Below are 21,425 nucleotides of genomic sequence, written 5' to 3'. Positions count from 1 at the left end.
GACCCTAAGCATCATCATTCAGCTCTGAGTAAACATGAACACAGACTGTAAAGGGATCATATTCATCTCACACACAGACAGCTTCAATAACAGAGATAATTCACTAGATAACACACACTAAACATATAACATAAAGCCCAAAACATGCCAAACGAAGCCCAGGTTAGAAACCAACCCCAGAATAAAATCCTCATTCATCTTCATAATTATAATAAAGCCATTGCAGAGAATATGTTGATATGCTCAAATGTAATATATAGTGTATTACAGGTTTGTTTTGGATTGACTAAACATTAAAACTGGCCACATAATCCGATTCAGAAAGCCAATAATAATAATAAAAGCTAACAAACAAAACATAAAAATGTGTTCCTAATTATTATTATTTATGATTGTTTTGTTGACTGTTTTATACTGTATTACATCTTAATATTTACTTATATTTCATATACATGTAATTTGTTTCCTTTTATTGTTGTTGTTATTATAATTGATTAATTAATTGTTACTTTTATTGTGTTATATACCTATATCTCCTTCTTTTTCACACCCTCGGATAGTTAAAAAGTGCAGAACAGAAACCTTATATAACCTGGAGTACATGGGCAGTAATTACAGCTCAAGCAGATTATTTCTCCATCCATTTTTGATTATATCCTGATAATAAATAGTATTTTATTTAACACGTTATAATAGGATAACAATGAATTATCATCAATACCATACTCATCAAGAACAGCATTTAACTTATGCATTAAAAAACATCAGTCATGTTTGCTTTACATAATGTTTTTGATATTAATCCCAGACATGGTCTTATACTATAAAATAACACATTTCCTTAAATTTTGCTCTCAGCAGAATTAGGCTAATAATATTTAGGTCCTTCTTGTTATTGGTTTTTGTATGGTTGTACACAGAGAAATGTTATAGCTGTTGGTGATATATTTTAGATGCCAATTAAATATCTCCATATTAACATCAGATAAGTTTAAATGAATTCCGCATATTATTCTTTACGCACAGTATTCACGCGTAATTAAACACATAATCACATGATATTAGATTTAAAAATCAAACATTTTAGAAGAGCACGCGACATCTGAGCATTAAACTGTGAGCAAGTCACACATTTCTAAGCAGCATGCATTGGTTCTGCGCAGATTTTGCTCAAACGAAACTTGATGAGTCTCCTCAGAGAGAGATCATGTGACTAGGAAGTGGAGACTGAGTTTAGAGCCCGCTTTTTTATATCGATGATTTAGTAAAACGACAGAAAGCATGATCATTGAGGCCAGTGTGGCTCTAGCTGTTGCTCTGGGAGCATTCTGGACATTCAGTGGGAATAATGAAGTCTGTAATGAGGAGTGGATCAACTTCAATACATACAGTAAGAGAGAGTTAATGTGGATTTGATCAGAATACAGTATGAATTGATGTCCATATCTATGGGCTTTTAAAATAATCACCTAACCTGCCTAGTTGTTTGCATTGTTGATGTTTCATTAAATATTAATATCCGAATGTGAAACCAATTTTACAGAACAGGGAAGTCTGTCGTGCATAACCCCCATTTGGAAGCACATGGGTAGCAATATTCAGTCTGAAATGTAATATCCAAAATGGCAATGCATTTCTGTATTTAAATATACATTTTCTCATAGATGTGGGCAACCTTTGGTGCAAAATGAAAAAGAAAATTCAATTATATAGTTTACATTTGCCATTTCCTACACTAGTTTTAATAGCCTGTGTAAATTAAACATTTTAAGGCTTTATAAGTTGCAAAATGAAAAATGTATATTTAACAAAAATTGTAGCAAAACTGTCATTTAAATGTTATTTTTCCTAAATGCATGACATGGGCGAATGATTCTATAATTAGGGGTACATGTCATGTCCATGGACTCTATTATCAATTTTACAAATTTTTCATTAACTTTTCACTTCAAACAATGATCACTTTTATATCAGGGGACATTTCTAATTAATTTAATACAAAAATCCAACAGGTATCCATCTTTTATCTTGCAAAAATGGTTTATTTAAGGGCAGTTGTGGCCTAATGGATAGAGAGTTGGACTTGTAACCTGCAGGTCGTGGGTTTGAGTCTCAGTCACAGTGTCAACTGTGTTACTCACTATAAAACGCCCTATAAATCAGCAATGGTTTGTTCCAAAGTCACATGTCCAACATCACTTGATGTATTTTCCTTTTTTGGAGGGAAGTTTGAAGACATAAGTCATAACTTCTCCTCTTCAATATTTTATCTATATTATTGTCTGCACGTAGAGTAGATTAATTGACTGTCAACTGTGTTATCTACATGTTCCGGTGAACTTGCGTCACGTGTTATATTTATAAATATGTAGAGAAAGAATATAAAAACATAAGTTAATCAAGGTCATGTACTAACTAGTCCAAGGTCAGCAGTTTGCACAAGGCCCTAAAATGGCCAAAATGTCAACTGTGTTACCCATCAGCTGTAACTCAGTTGACAAGCATTAACACGGTTGACATTGTTGGCAATTCAGGGTCAATTTATCTAATTTATACACACCGAAGAAGGATTTTGAGCTGAAATGTATGTGTCCTTGTCCTATTGATGATAAAATGTAGAATAAAACGAAAAGAAAAGACTATTTTGTGTGAGTGTGGATCATGGTTTTGTATAATAAGTGATTTAATGGATCAACGCGCCTAAACGAAAGATCAAGCGACGAAAGAGCGTGGTGCAAACAACCGTTGTGGGTCAATTTATGCTCCCACTGAGTGCTGTTGATAAAAAAAATATTCACAAACTATTGTCATTACACGGAAATTACATAGGAATTGCCTAAATACCTACATTACATTAAAATGGATAAACACTTTCTATGAACTCAGTAGCCCTATCCATAATATTATATATACACATTATATTCACATTTGTCAAGGGTTATAAAGCATTCAGAATTCCTCATGATTGACTTAAACCTATATATTATTATAGATTTGGCATATATCTGTTTCTGTAGGGTGAACATACGTGCCATTTTCCCCGGACACGTACTGGCCAGGATTTCTACATTGCCTAAAATATCTAGGTTTTGGCTTTGTTTGCGTATTCCGAAGGATCATGTGACTGGAGTAATGATGCTAAATATTCAGCTGTGAAATTACAGGAATAAATTACATTTTAAAATATATTCAAATAGAAAACAGTTATTTTAAATAGTAAAAATACTTCAGAATTTGACTGTTTTTTTTTGTACTTCGGATCAAATAAATGCAGGCTTGGTGAGCAGAAGAGTGCACATTAAAAATATAGCTGTTCTAAAACATAATGACGAGCAACTTCCGTAAACCGAATTAAAAGCGTTCCGTTCAGAATCAAACACGAGCTGCGAGAAGTTCCACACCAGTGACGTCACGCTAAAACCGGTATGTATGGATGTTATCTGTTAAACCCACGTGAGCTGTGTTACTGTCAGTCTTAACCAGGATGCTCTTGTAAAAGAGTTTTTTTTCCCTGGTAAAATAAATAAAGATTATTATAATAATAAAAAACCAAAAAGGCTGTTAACTAAATGATTGTAGGTTCAAACTATACACTGGACAATCTCACCAATTAGATGTTGCATGTTTTGTAAATCAGTACAGCGTGCCAACATGTAGTTGCTATAAATCTGTCCTCTCATCCTCAGGACTGAAGAATGACCTCGAAACAAAGCTGTACGGGCAGCATATCGCTGCTGAAGTCATCCTGAAAACCATCACAGGCTTCATGGAGAATAAAAACCCGAAGAAACCGCTGACTCTGTCCTTCCACGGCTGGACCGGGACCGGAAAGACCTTTGCGAGCCAGCTTATAGCAGAAAATATTTACAAAAAAAAGATGGAGAGCAGCTTTCTTCATCTGTTTTCAGTGACAGCACACTTTCCTCTCAAGGTTCACATTGACAGTTACAAGGTAATGAGTTTTATGCACAAATGCATAGAAAAGACCTGTATTTTGTTGCACCAATTTGTTTTAATATATGAATATTTTGTGTCCCTTAACTCTCATATCTGTACAAAATGTATGACTGTGTGTGTTTAGACACGGTTACAGGAGTGGATACGAGGGAATGTTTCCATCTGCCCACGTTCAATGTTCATCTTTGATGAAATGGATAAAATGCCCTTGGAGCTGATCGACAGTATAAAACCTTACCTGGATTTCTCAGACAACCTGGACGGAGTGTCTTACAGAAAAGCCATCTTCATCTTCCTCAGGTCAGTGTCATCAGCCCAGAAAACTTTTGACCCATTCATTTCAACCAAACAGCCTCTGTAAGCCAGGTGTTTTTGTTTTTATAGCAATGCTGGGGGTGAGATGATCAATGAGGTGACTATGAAATTCTGGAGGGATGGTAAAGAACGAGAGAAGATCCAGCTGAAGGATCTAGAAACGGGACTTTCACAGTCTGTCTTCAACAACAAAGGCAGTAAGTCAAGTGTCTCTCTTGCTCTCTTCTAGAGCAGAGAATCTTCACAACATATGGACTGATAATTAATACAGCAATAAGCCATACAACACTGTGGTTTTACAGTTAAAAGCTGTCGTTGGGTATAATTTGCACCTTAAACATGTTATTGTAAAAGTATTGTAAAATGTTAAATGAGTGAATGTGATTGCACATTCTTCTCTCTTTCCACAGGTGGTTTCTGGCACACTAGTTTAATTGATAAGAAACTGGTGGATTTCTTCGTGCCGTTTCTTCCTCTGGAGTACAAGCATGTCATTCAGTGTGGTTTGACTGAGATGGACAGACAGGGTCTTCCCCGAGATAACAATGCGGTTAAAAGAATGGCTGATGACCTAATCTTCTTCCCTAAAGAGGAGCGTGTCTTCTCAGACCAGGGCTGCAAGCTCATTCCTAACAAATTGCACTTCTATATATAACACACAGAAAAAGCATCTGTCATTCTTCATCATTTAAATTAAATATGTAACAAGGAAAGATTAGGAAAGGAAGGACTATTTTTATAATAGTTTTATGTCAATTATTAATAAGCACGGACCTTTGAGAAAACATAGAGTTAAACACCGGGACAATCCTTGGTTTTCAACTGCCCTACACTGTAAAAAATGACCATGATTTTAACGTAAAAATCTACAGTACAGTAAAAACCTGTTAAACGGTAAGTTCCTGTAAAATTGTAAACAGATGTTCCCAGAATTCCCTGCGGTGCATTTCAAATTTTGTTTGAATTTGAGTTTTTTTATTTGAAATAACTGTTTTTTCTTAGTTTTTTCTTATCTGTTATATTTATTAGGGTTGTATGTTACACCTAATGCTGTTAAATGAATGTTTACTGCATATTTCAGTTTAATATGTCTCATGATGGTGTTTAGTGTTTGTGTGAATGACAATGTACACCTTCTATATAAGTTATTATTTAAAAGCTACTTGTGATGGGCTTTGGTTCATCGTGTGACTTTCTCATCACCACCTGCATTTGATGGTTATCAGTGTATTTCAAAGGTGCAAAACAGATTTCAGTACCTTAATAGGTTGGTATATTAACATTATATGAGTTAATGAAATTACGGTATTTAACTGTAAATTTAAGTTAAAACCTAAAATGTTGCTACTGTATTTTTTAGGTAGAATTCGGGCAACCACAGCAGCCAGATTTTACTAGTATCAAGACAAGTGATTATAATGGGAAATACACTTAATTACAAGAATTAAAGTGTGAAAAACTGCTAAATATTTGATATGATGATTTATCGGATGAATTCATGTTTGTGATGTTGAACTGCCTTTAGCTTGTTTGTTTTTTGGGGGGTTTTTGTCTATAAAGTGTGCCAAGCTGATTTTCACTTGGAGTTGATCACATAGAGTACAAACAATGTTATTAGTAAAGCCCATTTCAGGAGATCTGTCAGATTATTTTTTCTTTCTAAAACATTGTTAATACCATGAAATCACAACAGCATTTCAACTGATCCGCGTGACGTCACTGGTGTGGAACTTCTCGCAGCTCGTGTTTGATTCTAAACGGAACGCTTTTGATTCGGTTTACGGAAGTTGCTCATCATTATTTAGTAAACCGGATTAAAAGAGTGTCAGGCTGCAGGATGCGGATGACACGTCGGCTGGTGTTCTCTGGCTGTGTTTTATGGAGTGTGTGGATCACGGCGGCGGCGATAGAGCCCATCAGCACCAGTATCGCGGTCGGTATGGCCGCGGCTCTCACCGGATTCCTGGCCCGGTATCAGAACGTGCTCTATTACTTCCAGGAGTGCTGCAGACCGGAGTGGATCTCATACAACAGAACAGGTTTGCAAGAGCTGCTTTGTCCTTATGTGTTGCAGTGTGAATGCGTTCACGGTTGCAGTGTTTCACTTATATTAAAATGAATTAAATCCATATTTATTCGTTTTTAAATGTCATAATGGGCAGTGAGGACATGCAGAATTTATTAACATTAATCAGCCTCTTGTACTGATAATGCTCCTGACACATACATCATCTGATATATGCATTTGACCTCATATCTGGTGTTAATGCATTTATGCTATGCACATATATAGCGCTAACTCTTGTACAGATACTGCTTAAGTTGTATTTGTTCACAATTAAGTAATTAATATGAATTAATAACGTATGTTATAATATACACTACCAGTCGATAGTTTTTGAACAGTAAGATTTTTAATGTTTTTTTTAAAGAATTTTGCATTTATTTGGTTCAAAATACAGCAAAAGCAGTAATGTGAAATATTTTTACTATTTAAAATAACTGATTTCTATTTGAATATATTTTTAAGATGTAATTTATTCCTGTGATCAAAGCTGAATTTTCAGCATCATTACTGCAGTCTTCAGTGTCACGTGATCCTTCAGAGATCTTTTTTATGACCCCAAACTTATGAATGGTAGTGCCAAAATGTCTAGTACCTAATCAGATCATACTGTATTTATGCTTGTGCCCTAACAAAACCATGACAATACAATAACTCAAAACATTACAAGTTGCTCTCTGATTGTTTTGTAAAATCATATTATTGTTAAACATAAGTTGCTCGATGCTGCTCAAGAAACATTTACATTTAGTCATTTTGCATACGCTTTTATTCAAAGCGACTTCCAAAGTAGAAGCAATCAGACTAAGGATAGAGCAACAATTATACAAATGCTGTGACCAGTCTCAGTCAGTCTAGCACAGTGCACATAGCAAGGTTTTTTTTTAAATAAATTAGATGGAATAGAATAGAATGGGTAAGTGCTAGTATTAATAGGTCAGGTGATGGCGAAAAAGATGTGTCTTTAGAACAGGCATCCTCAAATCTGGCCCACTCCTGCAGAGTTTAGCTCTAACCCTAATCAAACACACCTGAGCTGCTAATCAACGTCTTCAAGATCACTGGACAGTTACAGGCAGGTGTGTTTGATCAGGGTTGGAGCTAAACTCTGCAGGACACGGCCCTCCAGGATCAAGTTTGTTGACTCCTGCACTATTTAAAAGCTTGGAGTCGGTATAATTTATTTTATTATTTTTTTGGGGAGAGAAATGATAGAAATTAATACTTTTATTTAGTAAGCATGCTTTAAATTGATCAAAAGTGATGATTAAGACATTTATAATGTTACAAAAGATTTCTATTTCAGATAAATGCTGTTCTTTTAAACTTTCTATTCATCAAAGAAACCAGAAAAAATTCTACTTGGCTGTTTTCAACATAATAGTAAATGTTTTTAGAGCAGCAAATCAGAATATTAGAAGGATTTCTTTAAAAAACATTAAAAATCTTACTGTTCAAAAACTTTTTACTGGTAGTGTATGTCATTGAATCATAACTCAATATGTCATTGTCAACATGTTTTATAACGCAAGCACAGTTTTAAATCTGCGAGTAGTTTTATTTAACGTGACATTTAAAAAATATATAATTTTCCCAGTCTTCGTCTGCATGTATATATGATTTTAAAATATTTATGTATACAATTTAGACAGCATGGTAATGCTTGTTTTTTTATTATTAAACATATAACATTCACAGGGTATACAGTCAAGGCAAAAAACCCCAAAAAAACATGCACAGCCAGAATACAAATCAGTAATTAAATAGCTACCATAAACATCTTTTAAAATAAATCATAAATTAAACTATAACTAAATTAGACAAAATGTCAACTTCAAAGAATACTTGGGAGGTAACCCTACAACAAAGTCATTATTTTTTCCATCAGTACGGTTGTTTTAGCAGCTTTCTTATTAAGTGATGAGCAGAGAGATTCATGAAATAATTTCAAATGAATACAAAAAATCCTAAAATTGGGCATCCAATCAGTAACTTTACATTTGTGAAGATGAAACGGGCTACAAAGAGTTAAGTTTGATCCTGATTCCCAAATCAAAAACAGTACATTATTTCAAAACTAAAGTTTGTAAGCTGAGAAAACAAGCCAAGACATTTCTTTCCATAAATCCTTTGCATAATCGCATTTAAAAAATAAGTTAGAATTACAGAATGTGCATTGTGATGTCCAACTTAAATTTTGAGAGTAAAGAATTACAGGGAAGTTCTTTCAAGGGTAATTTAGTTTTCACTTATAAAATGCTTTAGGATGACAACTAAATTTCTTAATAAGGGTTTTTCTAATCCAGAAATTGTTACATTTAATATTACAAAGCTCCAGACCTCCAATAATTTTTTTGGGGATTTCACATTTTAAAGATCTGTAACAATTTGCCCTAAAATGGAATTAATAACCCATTCATACACTCTAGGTGAGAGGACAGCGTGGTAATGTATCAACGTGCGCGCATGCGTAGTGCGTCATGCGTCGCACGCAATCGACGTCAATCTTCCCAAGTAGGAAGTGGCGGGGATGTGAGTTGGAGCCTTCGTTGCTGTTGTTTTTCCTTTCAGTTTCCAATTAAAATATCGATGATTTATTTAGTAAAATGAACGTTCGGCCGCCTCGCGCATGGATAACCGTACTGCACTTAATCCTGATGTCAGGGCTGGTCGTGGAGGCCATAGAGCCCGTGTCCACCTCCCTGCTGCTGGGGACAGGAGCTGCTGTGCTGGGCAGGAAACTCTATCGATATTTATATGAAACATGTGATGAAACCTGGCTCAACTTTAATGCAACAGGTGAACATTTGATCAGTATGTGTATTATAGCTCGTCCTGTGATGATGTGGCTGATGCTTTTGTGCATTATCTCGGGCAAAAGCTCCCAAAATCCACTTCTTGAGCACATTTGTGTCTTTCTCTCGTTCCTTATGATTCTGTCGATTTTTATAAGGGCCTATTTAATACAAACAATTACCATGTATTCATTTTTAATGATTGTTATAAATTGTTTATTTTCAAATGATCATAGTAAACAAAGTCTTATCTCAATGATTTGTTCATTCAGAATCCATTTGATTTTAAAAATGTGTAATTTTTTTATTATTATTTAGTCTTTTAGCAGACGCTTTTATCCAAAGCGACTTACAAATGAGGACAACAGAAGCAATCAATTGTAGTATTACAACAACTAAAAACAGATCCAAAGCTAAGACTTTATAAATACTGCCTATACACATTTTAAAAATAAAGAAATGAAATAAAAATGACTAATGCATACAACAAAATGTCAAAACTTAACATTTAAATGAAAAACAAACAAAGAAATAAAGCTAAAGACAATGAAAAATATTAAAGAACAAAAGGCATATGAGTATAATAATGATTCTAACATAACTCTAAGCCAAACACCAAAAAAACAACTATATGTATGTGTATATGTACAACCACACACGCATACATAAATATATATACATACACATTTATAAATTCAATATCTATCTATATATTTAAATCTCTCTTCTCATCCATAGGACTGAAGTATGACCTCAACACAAAGCTGTACGGGCAGCACGTCACTACTGAGGTCATCCTGAAAGCCGTCACAGGCTTCATGAGCAACGAAAACCCAAAGAAACCGCTGGTTCTGTCCCTCCATGGCTGGACCGGGACCGGGAAGAACTTTGTGAGCCAGCTTATAGCAGAAAATATTTACCAGAAAGGGATGACGAGCAGCTTCGTTCATCTGTTTACAGCAACAGCACACTTTCCTCATGAGGCTCACATTGACAAGTACAAGGTAATACAAATACATGGAAATTACATTATATATTTCACTGCACCAAGACACAAGCATCCAGTAAGGTGATTTAAAACAAATGTTTTGACGTTATATCTGTACAAAATGTATGTTTTCATGTGTTTAGACGCAGTTACAGGAGTGGATACGAGGGAATGTTTCCATCTGCCCATGTTCAATGTTCATCTTTGATGAAATGGATAAAATGCATCCCGGGCTGATCGACAGTATTAAACCTTACCTGGACTTCTATGAACACCTGAATGGAGTGTCGTACAGAAAGGCCATCTTCATCTTCCTCAGGTCAGTGTCAATGTTCACACAAATGAAAATTCTGTCATTAATTACTCGCCCTCATGTCGTTCCAAACCGGTAAGAACTTTGTTCATCTTTGGAACACAAATTAAGATATTTTTGATAAATCCAAGAGCTTTCTGATCCTCCACAGACCAAAGGGACCTACCACATTCAAGGCCAATAAGGGTAGTAAGGACATCACTTAAATAGTCCATGTGACATCAGTGCTTCAACCATAATTTTATAAAGCTGTGAGAATTTTTGTGCGCAAAGAAAATAAATAACTTCATTCAACAATTTCTTCTCTTGGCAAAAAATTATATTTAAACTCATATTAGACACAAAGCACATAATCACCTGAGATTATCTACTGTGATATAGTGTGTATGTTGTTCCAGCCGCAACGTCGTGGAAATAGAAAGTGTTTACAAATTAGAAGTTTTGCGTATCGCCGTCAAGGCTAGTTAGGACAAAAACTGATTAACATGGAAAATATACCTTTTATTGAGTGTTGTGGCGTCGCATCGCGTGTAGTTAGGACACGGTGTTAGTCTTCTACTCACATTCAGGTGTGTACCACGCCATATGCGTGTGGTGTTGCTGACGCAGGATCCGGCGTTCTGACGAGAATGTCCAGTTAGTTCATTGTCTGTGTATTCTGGTTCAAAAAAATTGCAGGCCATCCTCTGTGTTGAAATTTTCAGACACGTTTACGAAGACTTTGGGTGCATCTCAATCAGCTCCCGAGCTCGTGAATCAGTAGATCATGTACACTAATTCGGTCACTGGTAAGTTCCCTGACTCACTGCACGTTGGGACAGTGATCACTCGAATTCCAGTGACATGATTACGTACAGCGTCAACGGACAACACTGTAGAACATCACCGCTTGAATAAATAAACAACAGACAGGACCGATCTTTTTGATATTATTTTTTATTCTCTTAACACATTGTTCTGTTACATGTTCTTACAACATTTCAGCTGAATTTTAATTATAAATGTGTTCATTACCTGTCTAGCGACGTGTGTTTGTTGAAATATACGAATTATGTTGAAAAAAAAAATCTTCTATCGCGTGTCATTATATTTATCGAGTTGGCTCGTGTGGATTATGTTTAACGCTTCAGAAATGTGACGACATGTCCGGTAAGGGAGCATAGTGAGCGACGACGCTCCCTAGTTTTCGCGGTGCATTGTGGGATTGTTCAGGGAGCGAACGTTCCAGTGCACTGGAAAGATTTCGCTATTGAGACAGTCCTTAAAGGGGTCATCGGATGCAAAATTAACTTTTCAAGTTGTTTGAATATAAATGCATGTTGGAAGTGTGTGTACACATCCATCCTATAATGATAAAATTTACCCAGTGTTGTTTTTTTTAAAATCCCTATTTTAAAATCCCCTTTCTCAAATCTAGACGGTGGGCCGAGGGGAGATTTCGTGTTTTCAAACGATCTGTGGTGAGGGATAACCCAGTTTTTTATATGTAACCGCTACGCTTTTCAACAAAGCAAATAAAAATTGTTGCCTCTCACACACCTTGTCCATTACTATAATATCGGTAACTTTTTCCAGGTTATTTTCCCGGCGAATAGAGCAAGCAGCTACGTGCGGGGTCCGACCTGCATGACGTATTTGTTGCCTTCATCCAATAGCGTGCGTGGAAAGTGTCGGTGTTGGTGACGCGACACACTGGCGCGCTTCGCGCCCAGGATTTCAGATTATTCTATTTAAGATAAGAACTATTTTACCTAATTTTGCTACATATTCAGTTTGACAAAATGAGAATGTAGAAGTAACGTTATCCATTTGTACTATTTTTATTTTATGTAACCACCTTTTGTCAGACGATGTCCTGTCATTTCTTTGTAATCTTTAATAAATATACCCTTCTGATTTAACACATTTGACATAATGGCTTGCTTGGAAACACAACGTCATGAAAAAACGAGACAGACAACTCTTTTTCCCGCCCATGTTTACTTGGAAGAAATGGCAAAACATGAAGTGCTGTATGCATATATTTGAGGGAAGTGGTGGACCCAACATTCCCTTCACAGACATAAGTTGGGAGAAATTTATTAAATCAGTGTTTCTGTGGAAAGACCTTGAGGGCAGAGAAGGTATCATTGCAGAAGAGGCAGTACAGGCATACAAGTTACAAAGCCAGGAACCTACAAACCAGTTAGTCAAACCAGCTAACACTGGCTACCACAGGGAGTGCTACAGCCATTTCACAAATATCACGAAGATAAAACGAGCACAAAGGAGAAGAGAGAAGGCAGTATTAGTTGAAGAAACTGCAAAGGAAGGTTGGTATTATATTGTATAGACAGGCGGTGCAGTATTAGACATACAGTACAGGTCAAAAGTTTGGAAACATTACTATTTTTAATAAAATTTTATAATTGATCAAAAATACAGAAAAAATGTAATATTGTTATATATTGTTACAATTTAAAATAATTGATTTTCAATTTATTATACTTTAAATTATCATTTATTTCTGTGACACAAAGCTGAATTTTTAGGATCATTATCACATGATCATTTAGAAATCATTCTAATATGATTCATTATCAAAGTTGGAAACAGTTCTGCTGCTTAATATTTTTTCATAACGTGATACTTTTTTAGGATACTTTGATGAATAAAAAGTGAAAAAAAAAAGAAGCTATGTTTTTAAAATAGAAATATTTTGTAACTACAATATACACTACTGGTCAGTAATTTTTTTCTTTCTTTTTTTAAATAAAATCAATACTTTTATTCAGCAAGGATGTGTTAAATTGATAAAAAGTGATAGTAAAGAAGATTTATATTATAAGAAAATATTTTATTTTGAACTAATGCAGTTCTTTTTAACCTTTTATTCATCAAATATATTAGGCAGCAGAACTGTTTCCAACACTCACAATAAATCAGAATATTAGAATGACTTCTAAAGGATCATGTGATAGACTGGATGTCACATGTGACACTGAAGACTGGAGTAATGATGCTGAAAATTCAGCTTTGCATCACAGAAATAAATGATATTTTAAATATTTTATTTTTATATTATAAAAATAGAAAACCATTATTTTAAGTTGTAATAATATTTCACAATATTACTGTTTTTGTTCTGTATTTTTGATCAAATAAATGCAGGCTTGATGAGCAGAAGAGACTTCTTTCAAAAACATTAAAAATAGTAATGTTTCCAAACTTTTGACCTGTACTGTACAGTGCAGTATGGACAGTAGTATACAGTTAAGAAAGTAGTATAGGTTACAGTAATAAATTAAATATATTATATATAAGAGCAGAATAGATATACAGTATGAACAACATATACAGATGTGCGCAGTGTAGTTGCAGTAACAATATAAGATTAGTACAAGAAACTAGATGAAATTTGTTGGCAAACTTTTAAGTTGGCTTGAAAAGGCCTAGCCCGAAAGTGAAGGCAATACAGTTCGATATATGGGTCAAAAAAAATAAAAATAAAATAAATTAGGTGGAAAGAAAAAAAGAATAGATAAAAAATAAAGGTTAGAAAGAAATATAGAAAGAAAGGTTAGAAAGAAATATAGATAGAAAAAAGATAGATATGAAGGAAGGAAGGAAGTTTAATTGAGTGTAAGACCTCAGGGAGTTTAGATTTGAGTTTGTGTTGGGCACTACTGGGCCACCGTAGCCTTGGCTCAATTTGAACATTCTGCGATGGAAGTCAATGGGATTTTCCAGAGTTTTAGTCGTCATTTTTAGGAAAACTAAGTCCAACCAGTTAGAAAAGATATAGAAACTTCAAGCCAACTTAATATAGATAAATACAATTAATTAACAGTAATATAATAAAAACACCCTGCAAAAATTTACCCTTCGAATTATGGCATCATTAACAAGGCCGGGCACCTGAACGCTGTGAAACTGGTTTATTACCCATGTTAAGGGAATAGGTGGAACCAATATATGGAGCATAAGTCTTCCCCTGCATGCCAGACATTCCTCCTCCTGTAAATCATGGCTGGAAGATGTTAGGAGATTTCTACGGAGTGGACTGGATGACACTTCCGCCAGCTCCAGAGGCCATACTGGAACTTGTGCACTACTCATGTAAAAAAAAACGAATTGTGTTAAGGGTAGATGCACATGTAAACTGCATGAGCTGCCATGTACAAACCTCTGTCAGTGTGTAAACTGTGACAATAAGTCACTTGAAGATGACTAGGGCACATGCGTGTATGCATGTACACATGTGGGGAGTGGTGTGTTTGTGTGTTGGCTACTCCTGCAGAAGTAAATCTGTATGACATGTTTATGTACATTATAACTCAGCTCTCTTTGATAGCCTATGTTCTTTGATAGTTATACTTATAATCTTGTTTCTTTTACATGCAGTTTATGTTATTTGATAGTTATAATCTTATTTCTAATACATACAGTTCTAACTGTCTTAAAACATCAACAGGTTCATGTTTGCCTTGAGTTTTTGGCGAACGTTTGCAAAACGGTCTGAGGTAATTATCCGCCAACATGCAGTGCAGCTGTAGTCTATGTGAGTTGGACGAAGTATTACCGTTAGAATGGAATGTTTACACCAAATCAAATATGCAATCGCATGATGCTAGCTACTGCCAGAGCCGATAAATATGTTATTCTACGACGGCTCTGGCTACTACTAGTTCGCCAGCTGAAACGTTACCCAACTTAAAACGACACTAACGAGACGCTTACACATGTTTGAACAACACAGTGTGCAAAACAAACATTTTATATAGATATATTATAATTAAATGAATACTTACAATCACACAAAGAATGTCCTTGACGATGATCAATGCGCTGCTGCTGCTCATGTTTGATAGCTAAATCATCTGTGACGTGTAACAGCTGTTCTAAATAAACTACATCTGATTGGTTAATAATAATCCCATGTCAGTATCTTGCCGCGCTATTGGCTCAACTGATATAGTAGGCAACCGCGTTTGCCTGCAAATTTACGGTTCGTGCATTATGATTTCTGGGAAAATGTGCAATAAATGGGAGTGGCAACACTTTTCATATCGTTGAGAATAAAACAACCGTCCCAACTTTACAAATCCAGGTTCTCCCTCCATGGGGATCATCCATTTCGAAAAGTAAAGCAGATACGGACCCTCGGCCCACCGTCTAATCAGGCTGTTCTGAGGTTCCTGTCAGAATGACGTAGTTCTATACAGACCCCTCCCACGAGAGTTGATTGACAAGGCTGTTTTACCATAGACCCGCCCTGAGAGAGCTGAGAGCTGTCCGACTCCGGTGCAGGGGAACACAAGATGTCTCCGATTAAGCGATTGAGGCGTTTTGTTGTTGGTTGTAATAATGAACATAGCAGTCGTCAGGAATGCATGAAGAACAAACATTGTTGAAACTGTGAATGTATCTTGTTTCCCTCTATCAAAACAGTTGCATAGATCGCACCTGTCCGAGTGCCACAAATGTTCTTTTCCTCAAATTTGCGTGCCTGTAACTCAAGAAATATTACATTTCAATGTTCTGGTTCCTAAGAAACTTTTCTTTTGGAAACTTCATGTTTAAGGCCCTATATGGATCACACCCAGAGATATGGGGATCTCAATGCGGACCCATGTTCAATAGTTGAAAACCAAATGTGGCATCCTTGTTTTTGTTCTTCTAGCAATGCTGGGGGTGAGAAGATCGTTGAGGTGGCTCTGAATTTCTGGAAGGATGGTAGAGAACGAGAGGAGATCAAGCTGAAGGATCTAGAGACGGTACTTTCACTGTCCGTCTTCAACAACAAAAACAGTACGTCTCATTTCTCTTTCACATTTACTAATATATGGAGCTGAAAATCCTCACGACATTGGATCGTTACGCATTATTAGAAGTTATTTTGTTAGTTTCACTGTAGTTTATTACAAGTGTAATGAAGATTTGCATTATCATTCTTCTCTCTTTCCGCAGGTGGTTTCTGGCACACTGGTTTAATCGATAAGAACCTGGTGGATTTCTTCGTGCCGTTCCTTCCTCTGGAGTACAAGCATGTGATTCAGTGCGGATTGGCTGAGATGGTCTCCAAGGGTCTCGCCCCAGATAAAGAAGTGGTTGAAACAATGGCCCGCGACCTGAACTACTTCCCTAAGGAGGAGCGTGTCTTCTCCATGCAGGGCTGCAAGATCATTCCCGCCAGACTGGACTTCTATATTTGATCGAGAGGGGAAAAACAAAGACTCAAAGACAGCAAACTGGTTATCTTGTTTTTTTTTTTTTTTACAGAACTTCTTCTGCAATAGAAGGAATTGCCAAGTTGCTCCTCAGACTGAATTATAAGATGCTCTCTAAAGACTCAAAAGCAGGGGATGTTTTTACTCAATCACAGGTGTTTTATACAGTAATGGAGACTGTTTTATTAATGTCGGCTCAGCAGCTGAAGTCCTTGTTCTCAAGGGTGTTTCTGTTCAAGATGAAGCTGCAGAGGCTTTTTATTAAATGACTTTGCACATAGTGAAGCATGTAAAAACACTGGCTGTCAACGATTTTAAGATGATCTGTATTAATTATGATGGGGGGGGGGGGGGGGCTCATTTGCCTTTCTTGAAATATCACAGATGCATTCATGTCTACCTTTTTTTTTTTTTTAAGTTGAGGGTGACGATCCGGAAGACCCCTTGAATCTCATTTTGATCAATGAAACCTGAAGATCGTTTGCGTTTCCAGTTTGTCAGGATTCACATTTTTTGTCATCGATATGTGCCGCTGTTTCTGATTGAAGGTTTTGTTTAGTAAATCAAAGTGCCTGTTTATCTTAAAAGAAAAAACTTCATTTCATATTTGAGACCTTCATGAAACTTTTATTTTTGGGTTGCACCAAGAATGGCAAAATACTTGAAGGATTCAATCTGCGTATTGATTTTGGTAAAGCTGTATGTAAACAGACTTAGTCTTGAGAATTTTATTAATGTACACATGGACAAGTTAATTTCTATACCTTTTTCATCAAGTTTCCCATGATTAACTGGATAAGGAGTTTTAAAATTATTAGACTTATTGCTGAGACAGCTGTCCTTCAGATACCAATCCTAGAAATGAATAGAATCTAAAAATGTCTTTACAACCTCAGATGTCTAGAAATCACAATTTTAAAATTCCGATATTTGCAGATTTACCAAAAAAAGAAAAAATGCACATGAATGTGCCTAATTAATTGAACATTTTATAATTTTCACAATGTGTAATTACAAAAATCATAATTTTCTAGATTTGTAGACTTTCCATTTAGTGCCATAATTATCAAATCAATGTTGAATAGTAAACAATGTAACAGACATTTGATGCCATTTTAAATCTCACTTAAAATAATGACTCTGTAAATTATTTTTTTTATGGCATCTGAATGATAGGTGTGAAGTGTCCCAGGACATCGTGTAAATACAGTGATATCGCTGGGACACCAAAGTACAGCAGTATTTCAGCTGCTCTCCTAACACGCAATCATTCATGAAAAATAATAAACCCAAGAGAAACAGCTGAACATTTTATTTGAAAATAAACAGCACTTCTGATTTCTGATCCACATGTTCTTGTGAGCTTTGGGTCCAGATGTGAAGACAAAACTCCCAACTGTCTTCAAATCAGCTTGTTTTATGATTTCCAAAATGATGCCCATGATAACAGTATTCCACATAAGCGCTGCACTCGGAGGCACAGTTCCATATCAAACGTTTCAGGTTTCCATTATACAAGCAACACAGCATTGATGCAACCATCGTTTTCTGGGTTATTCGTCACTTGGGCGTATTTACCTGAAACACAAGATCATATCTGTTTTTCATTCTGTGAAACACAAGGACTGCATTGACAGAAAGTGAAGAGCCCATCTAAACACTCACCCCAGATGACCTTCCCACCCTGCGTGACCAATCCGAGCTCACTGACGTTGACCTCGATGACCGTTCCCTTGGTGATGACCCCTAGAGTGGTGTAGAGGGAGGAGGAGGGGTTCTTCTTCACGCCCAGGATGGGCAAACAGAACGTGGCCTTCAGTTCAGGATGAGTGACGTGTGCCTTCTTAAATCTCAGACCCTGTAGACATGAAAAATCACAACTACATTAATATTTACTTTAATATAAATATATATATATACACAAATATAAACCACATAGAACACAATGGGAAAAAAGAATTAAAACAATATAAAAACAAATGAATAGAAAGATAAAATGATATAAAAATAATTACCATTAAATTAAAAATGTAGATCTTTCTTAAAATAATTAGTCATTTTATTTTACAATAATATTATAGCACTTTTTGTGCTTTCTATTGTCACAACTCACTCAAGGTATTATTTTGCTCTATTTTGACCAGCCTGAGAGTACATGTGTGATGTTTTACCATAGGTCTGATGAAGCGCTCATATTTGGGCGGTTTGCGTGTGAATCCATCTCCTACGAAGCAGACTTTGGTCACCATCCTCTTCCAGGCCTTTTTCTGTCTCTTTCCTGTGCGGATGACCTTCAGAACCTCGGTTTCACCCTGCGCTCGGACCTTCGGTAGAGGAACCTCCCACTTTCCCTGAAGAAACACATAAAACAAACCTCATACTGAGCATGGATAAACAAAAAAAAAAAAAAAAAAGCAACAGTTTGACTTCTGTAATGTGTCACTACCAAACGAGACAGGATAATTAATAAGAAAAAGACAAAAAGAAAGACTGGGACTTTATTTAATCCATTGATAACTGACTGGATTGGTCAAATTTTGTGTTTAAACATCAAAATATAAATAAAACCTAGCTTTTACTTAATAGTTTCATATATTCGCAAGTTTTTTTACTTGGCTACAACAGAACCAACACTTACACTACCGGTAAAAAATTGGAATAATAAAGATTTTTTTAATGTTAAATGAAAAACCAACACTGCATTTATTTGATCAAAGATACAGTAAAAACTGTAACATTGTGAAATAATATTACAGTTTAAAAGAACTGTGAATATATGTTAATCTGTAATTTATTACGCCAGTCTTCAGTGTCACATGATCCTTCAGAAATCATTCTGATACCATTCAAAAGTGTGGGGTAAGCAAGATTTGAAATATTTAGTGTAATAGCATAAATCATGTGGTCTGATTGGATGCTTACAGCTTTCTCTTTCCTCTTCTGTTTGATCATGTTGGACAGGACTTTGGCGCGTGATTGGCCCTCTCTGTCCAGCAGGTAAGCTGGCACCGCCCCTTCTGGTGTCTTGTCATCATCCTTCTGTTTGCTCTTCCTCTGCTCGTGCATCTTAATGCTGAACACAAATAAACACACAATAGTTTAGCAAAACCTCTTTGATGATTGTTGCTTATATTGTCACCAGACTGAAGCTGAGTGCAAGTAACGCTCACGTCTTCTTCATCTGGATCTTCTCGGCGTGTCTCTGTTTGTGGTAGAGTTTGGCTTTGAGGCCGATCATCTTTCTGGCTTTGTGCGATCGCTCGTGCGCCTCACGGCTCTCCTTCTTCCTCTTCCTCTCGTGGTGGTCCAGACGGTAGCCATGCCGCTTGCGGTGTAGCTCGATGTGCTCGTTCTGCGGCTGTACACAGACACAGGATCATTTTAGGTATTCATTTGAGGTAGTCAAATGATTGCATGCAAGTGTTAGGCATCACAAACCAAAGTGCAGACAAACAGCCATATATAAGAACACAAAGATAACACTCACTGGGGTTTGTAATAACATTGAATAAAACAACAAATATTATAAGCACCACATTCACAGAAATGAGTTATAGTTCTTGCATAATTTAACTAAGGTATTATATATTATATAGTAGGCTATAATAAAAATAGTTTTAGTTATTATAGTTAACTAAAACATTAAATAAACACGTTTGTTCCTTGAAATAAAATGATGGAATAAACTATACACAAACTTATTTGCCAAAGCAACATTTCTCATATTTATTTGGTTTAACCTCATGTACTAAAATAACTCAAAATAAAAATTTAAATAGGCATAAACTGTTAAAAACACAATACAACTTTAAAATAAAAATATTTATAAACGTGTATACAGATTATATGCACGTGTATTTATTATTGTGCATTATATTAAATATATAACTATATTGTTACGTTTATATGTAATATGAAATATTATAGATAGAATATAAATAGATAATATTAAAGTCACACACACAATACTATTATATTTACTTATATAGAGAAGGAATGTGATATGTTTATAACGTTTTCATGAGAAACACCACAGATTGTTGTTTTGTGTGTACAGTATAGTTATATATAAGATAAAAATATTACTGAGGCGAAACATAAACAGACACGGCCACATGTGAGGCGGACTCGCGCTAAACAAAGGCTTTGACACGACACTGGCTGGATTTTCTTCTTACCATGATGTGGTGTGTGGTGTCGAGCTGTTTATAGAGAGGTTAAGTGTTGTTTAATCCGCTGTTGTGATATTTTGATGCTTTTATTTGAGGCTCGAGCTCGCGGTGTTCTTTACTCAGAGCCTTTTCTAAAGAGGAAGCGCGTCTGTGAAATCCGTCCGTCACAACACTCTCATCCACCGCAATATCCGCAAAACCTCGCCTGTTTTGAGTATATATATTCTGAAAATCCATATATATGAAGTACATGTTTGTTATTGTAGGATTAATGCATGTTGTGCAATTAATTCAATGTTTGAGAACTAAATATTTCGAGTGTTTCTTCTCTTGTAGGTGTAACACACATAGAACAGCATGGCAGATGAACTTCCGGTGAAGAAACATAAAACAAATAATCTCTCAAATATAAAGGTTTGGACTTATTTTGTGTTTTTCATATTACTGTGTTTGTTGAAATGTGTCACATTCATGGTCTATATCTGTTAAAAGCTCAGTTTAATATCACGTGTTTATAATAATATAATAATTTTCAGGGCTTAGAGAGAATAAACTGGAGGAAATGGAAAGAACAAAGTAAATTAAAGTTAAAATGTTCTACATTTAAGATT

The 21,425-nt window shown here is 35.6% G+C and overlaps 3 protein-coding genes across 4 annotated transcripts; 2 read left to right on the top strand and 1 right to left on the bottom strand.

Moving 5' to 3' along the window:
• Nucleotides 1-1,196: 1,196 nt before the first annotated feature.
• On the top strand, nt 1,197-5,906 carry LOC306855552 (torsin-1A-like). Its single transcript, XM_079394314.1, has 5 exons — nt 1,197-1,390; nt 3,687-3,952; nt 4,082-4,257; nt 4,342-4,469; nt 4,683-5,906. The coding sequence occupies exons 1-5, from the start codon at nt 1,282-1,284 to the stop codon at nt 4,925-4,927; spliced, it is 924 nt and encodes a 307-aa protein (XP_079250440.1). The 5' UTR covers nt 1,197-1,281; the 3' UTR covers nt 4,928-5,906.
• A 69-nt stretch (nt 5,907-5,975) lies between these two features.
• Nucleotides 5,976-17,986, top strand: LOC306856096 (torsin-1A-like). 2 transcript variants are annotated; one of them, XM_079395117.1, is made up of 5 exons: nt 5,976-6,311; nt 9,871-10,136; nt 10,264-10,439; nt 16,096-16,223; nt 16,383-17,986. In XM_079395117.1, the coding sequence occupies exons 1-5, from the start codon at nt 6,110-6,112 to the stop codon at nt 16,625-16,627; spliced, it is 1,017 nt and encodes a 338-aa protein (XP_079251243.1). In that variant the 5' UTR covers nt 5,976-6,109; the 3' UTR covers nt 16,628-17,986. The 2 variants fall into 2 exon arrangements, with proteins under 2 accessions (XP_079251243.1, XP_079251244.1); XM_079395118.1 differs by lacking the exon at nt 5,976-6,311 and adding an exon at nt 8,777-9,136.
• On the bottom strand, nt 17,940-21,173 carry LOC306856097 (ribosome biogenesis protein NSA2 homolog). The gene is made up of 6 exons (XM_079395119.1): nt 20,821-21,173; nt 19,813-20,000; nt 19,565-19,715; nt 18,814-18,993; nt 18,308-18,500; nt 17,940-18,220 (listed from the first exon to the last, which is right to left on the bottom strand). Exons 1-6 carry the CDS (start codon nt 20,821-20,823, stop codon nt 18,153-18,155), a joined length of 783 nt encoding a protein of 260 aa, XP_079251245.1. The 5' UTR covers nt 20,824-21,173; the 3' UTR covers nt 17,940-18,152.
• Nucleotides 21,174-21,425: the final 252 nt, after the last annotated feature.

This window comes from Barbus barbus, assembly GCF_936440315.1.
Source record: "Barbus barbus genome assembly, chromosome: 36".
Lineage (NCBI taxonomy): Eukaryota > Metazoa > Chordata > Actinopteri > Cypriniformes > Cyprinidae > Barbus > Barbus barbus.
Note: the sequence above shows the minus strand (reverse complement) of the source record. Positions and strands in the feature narration are given on the sequence as shown.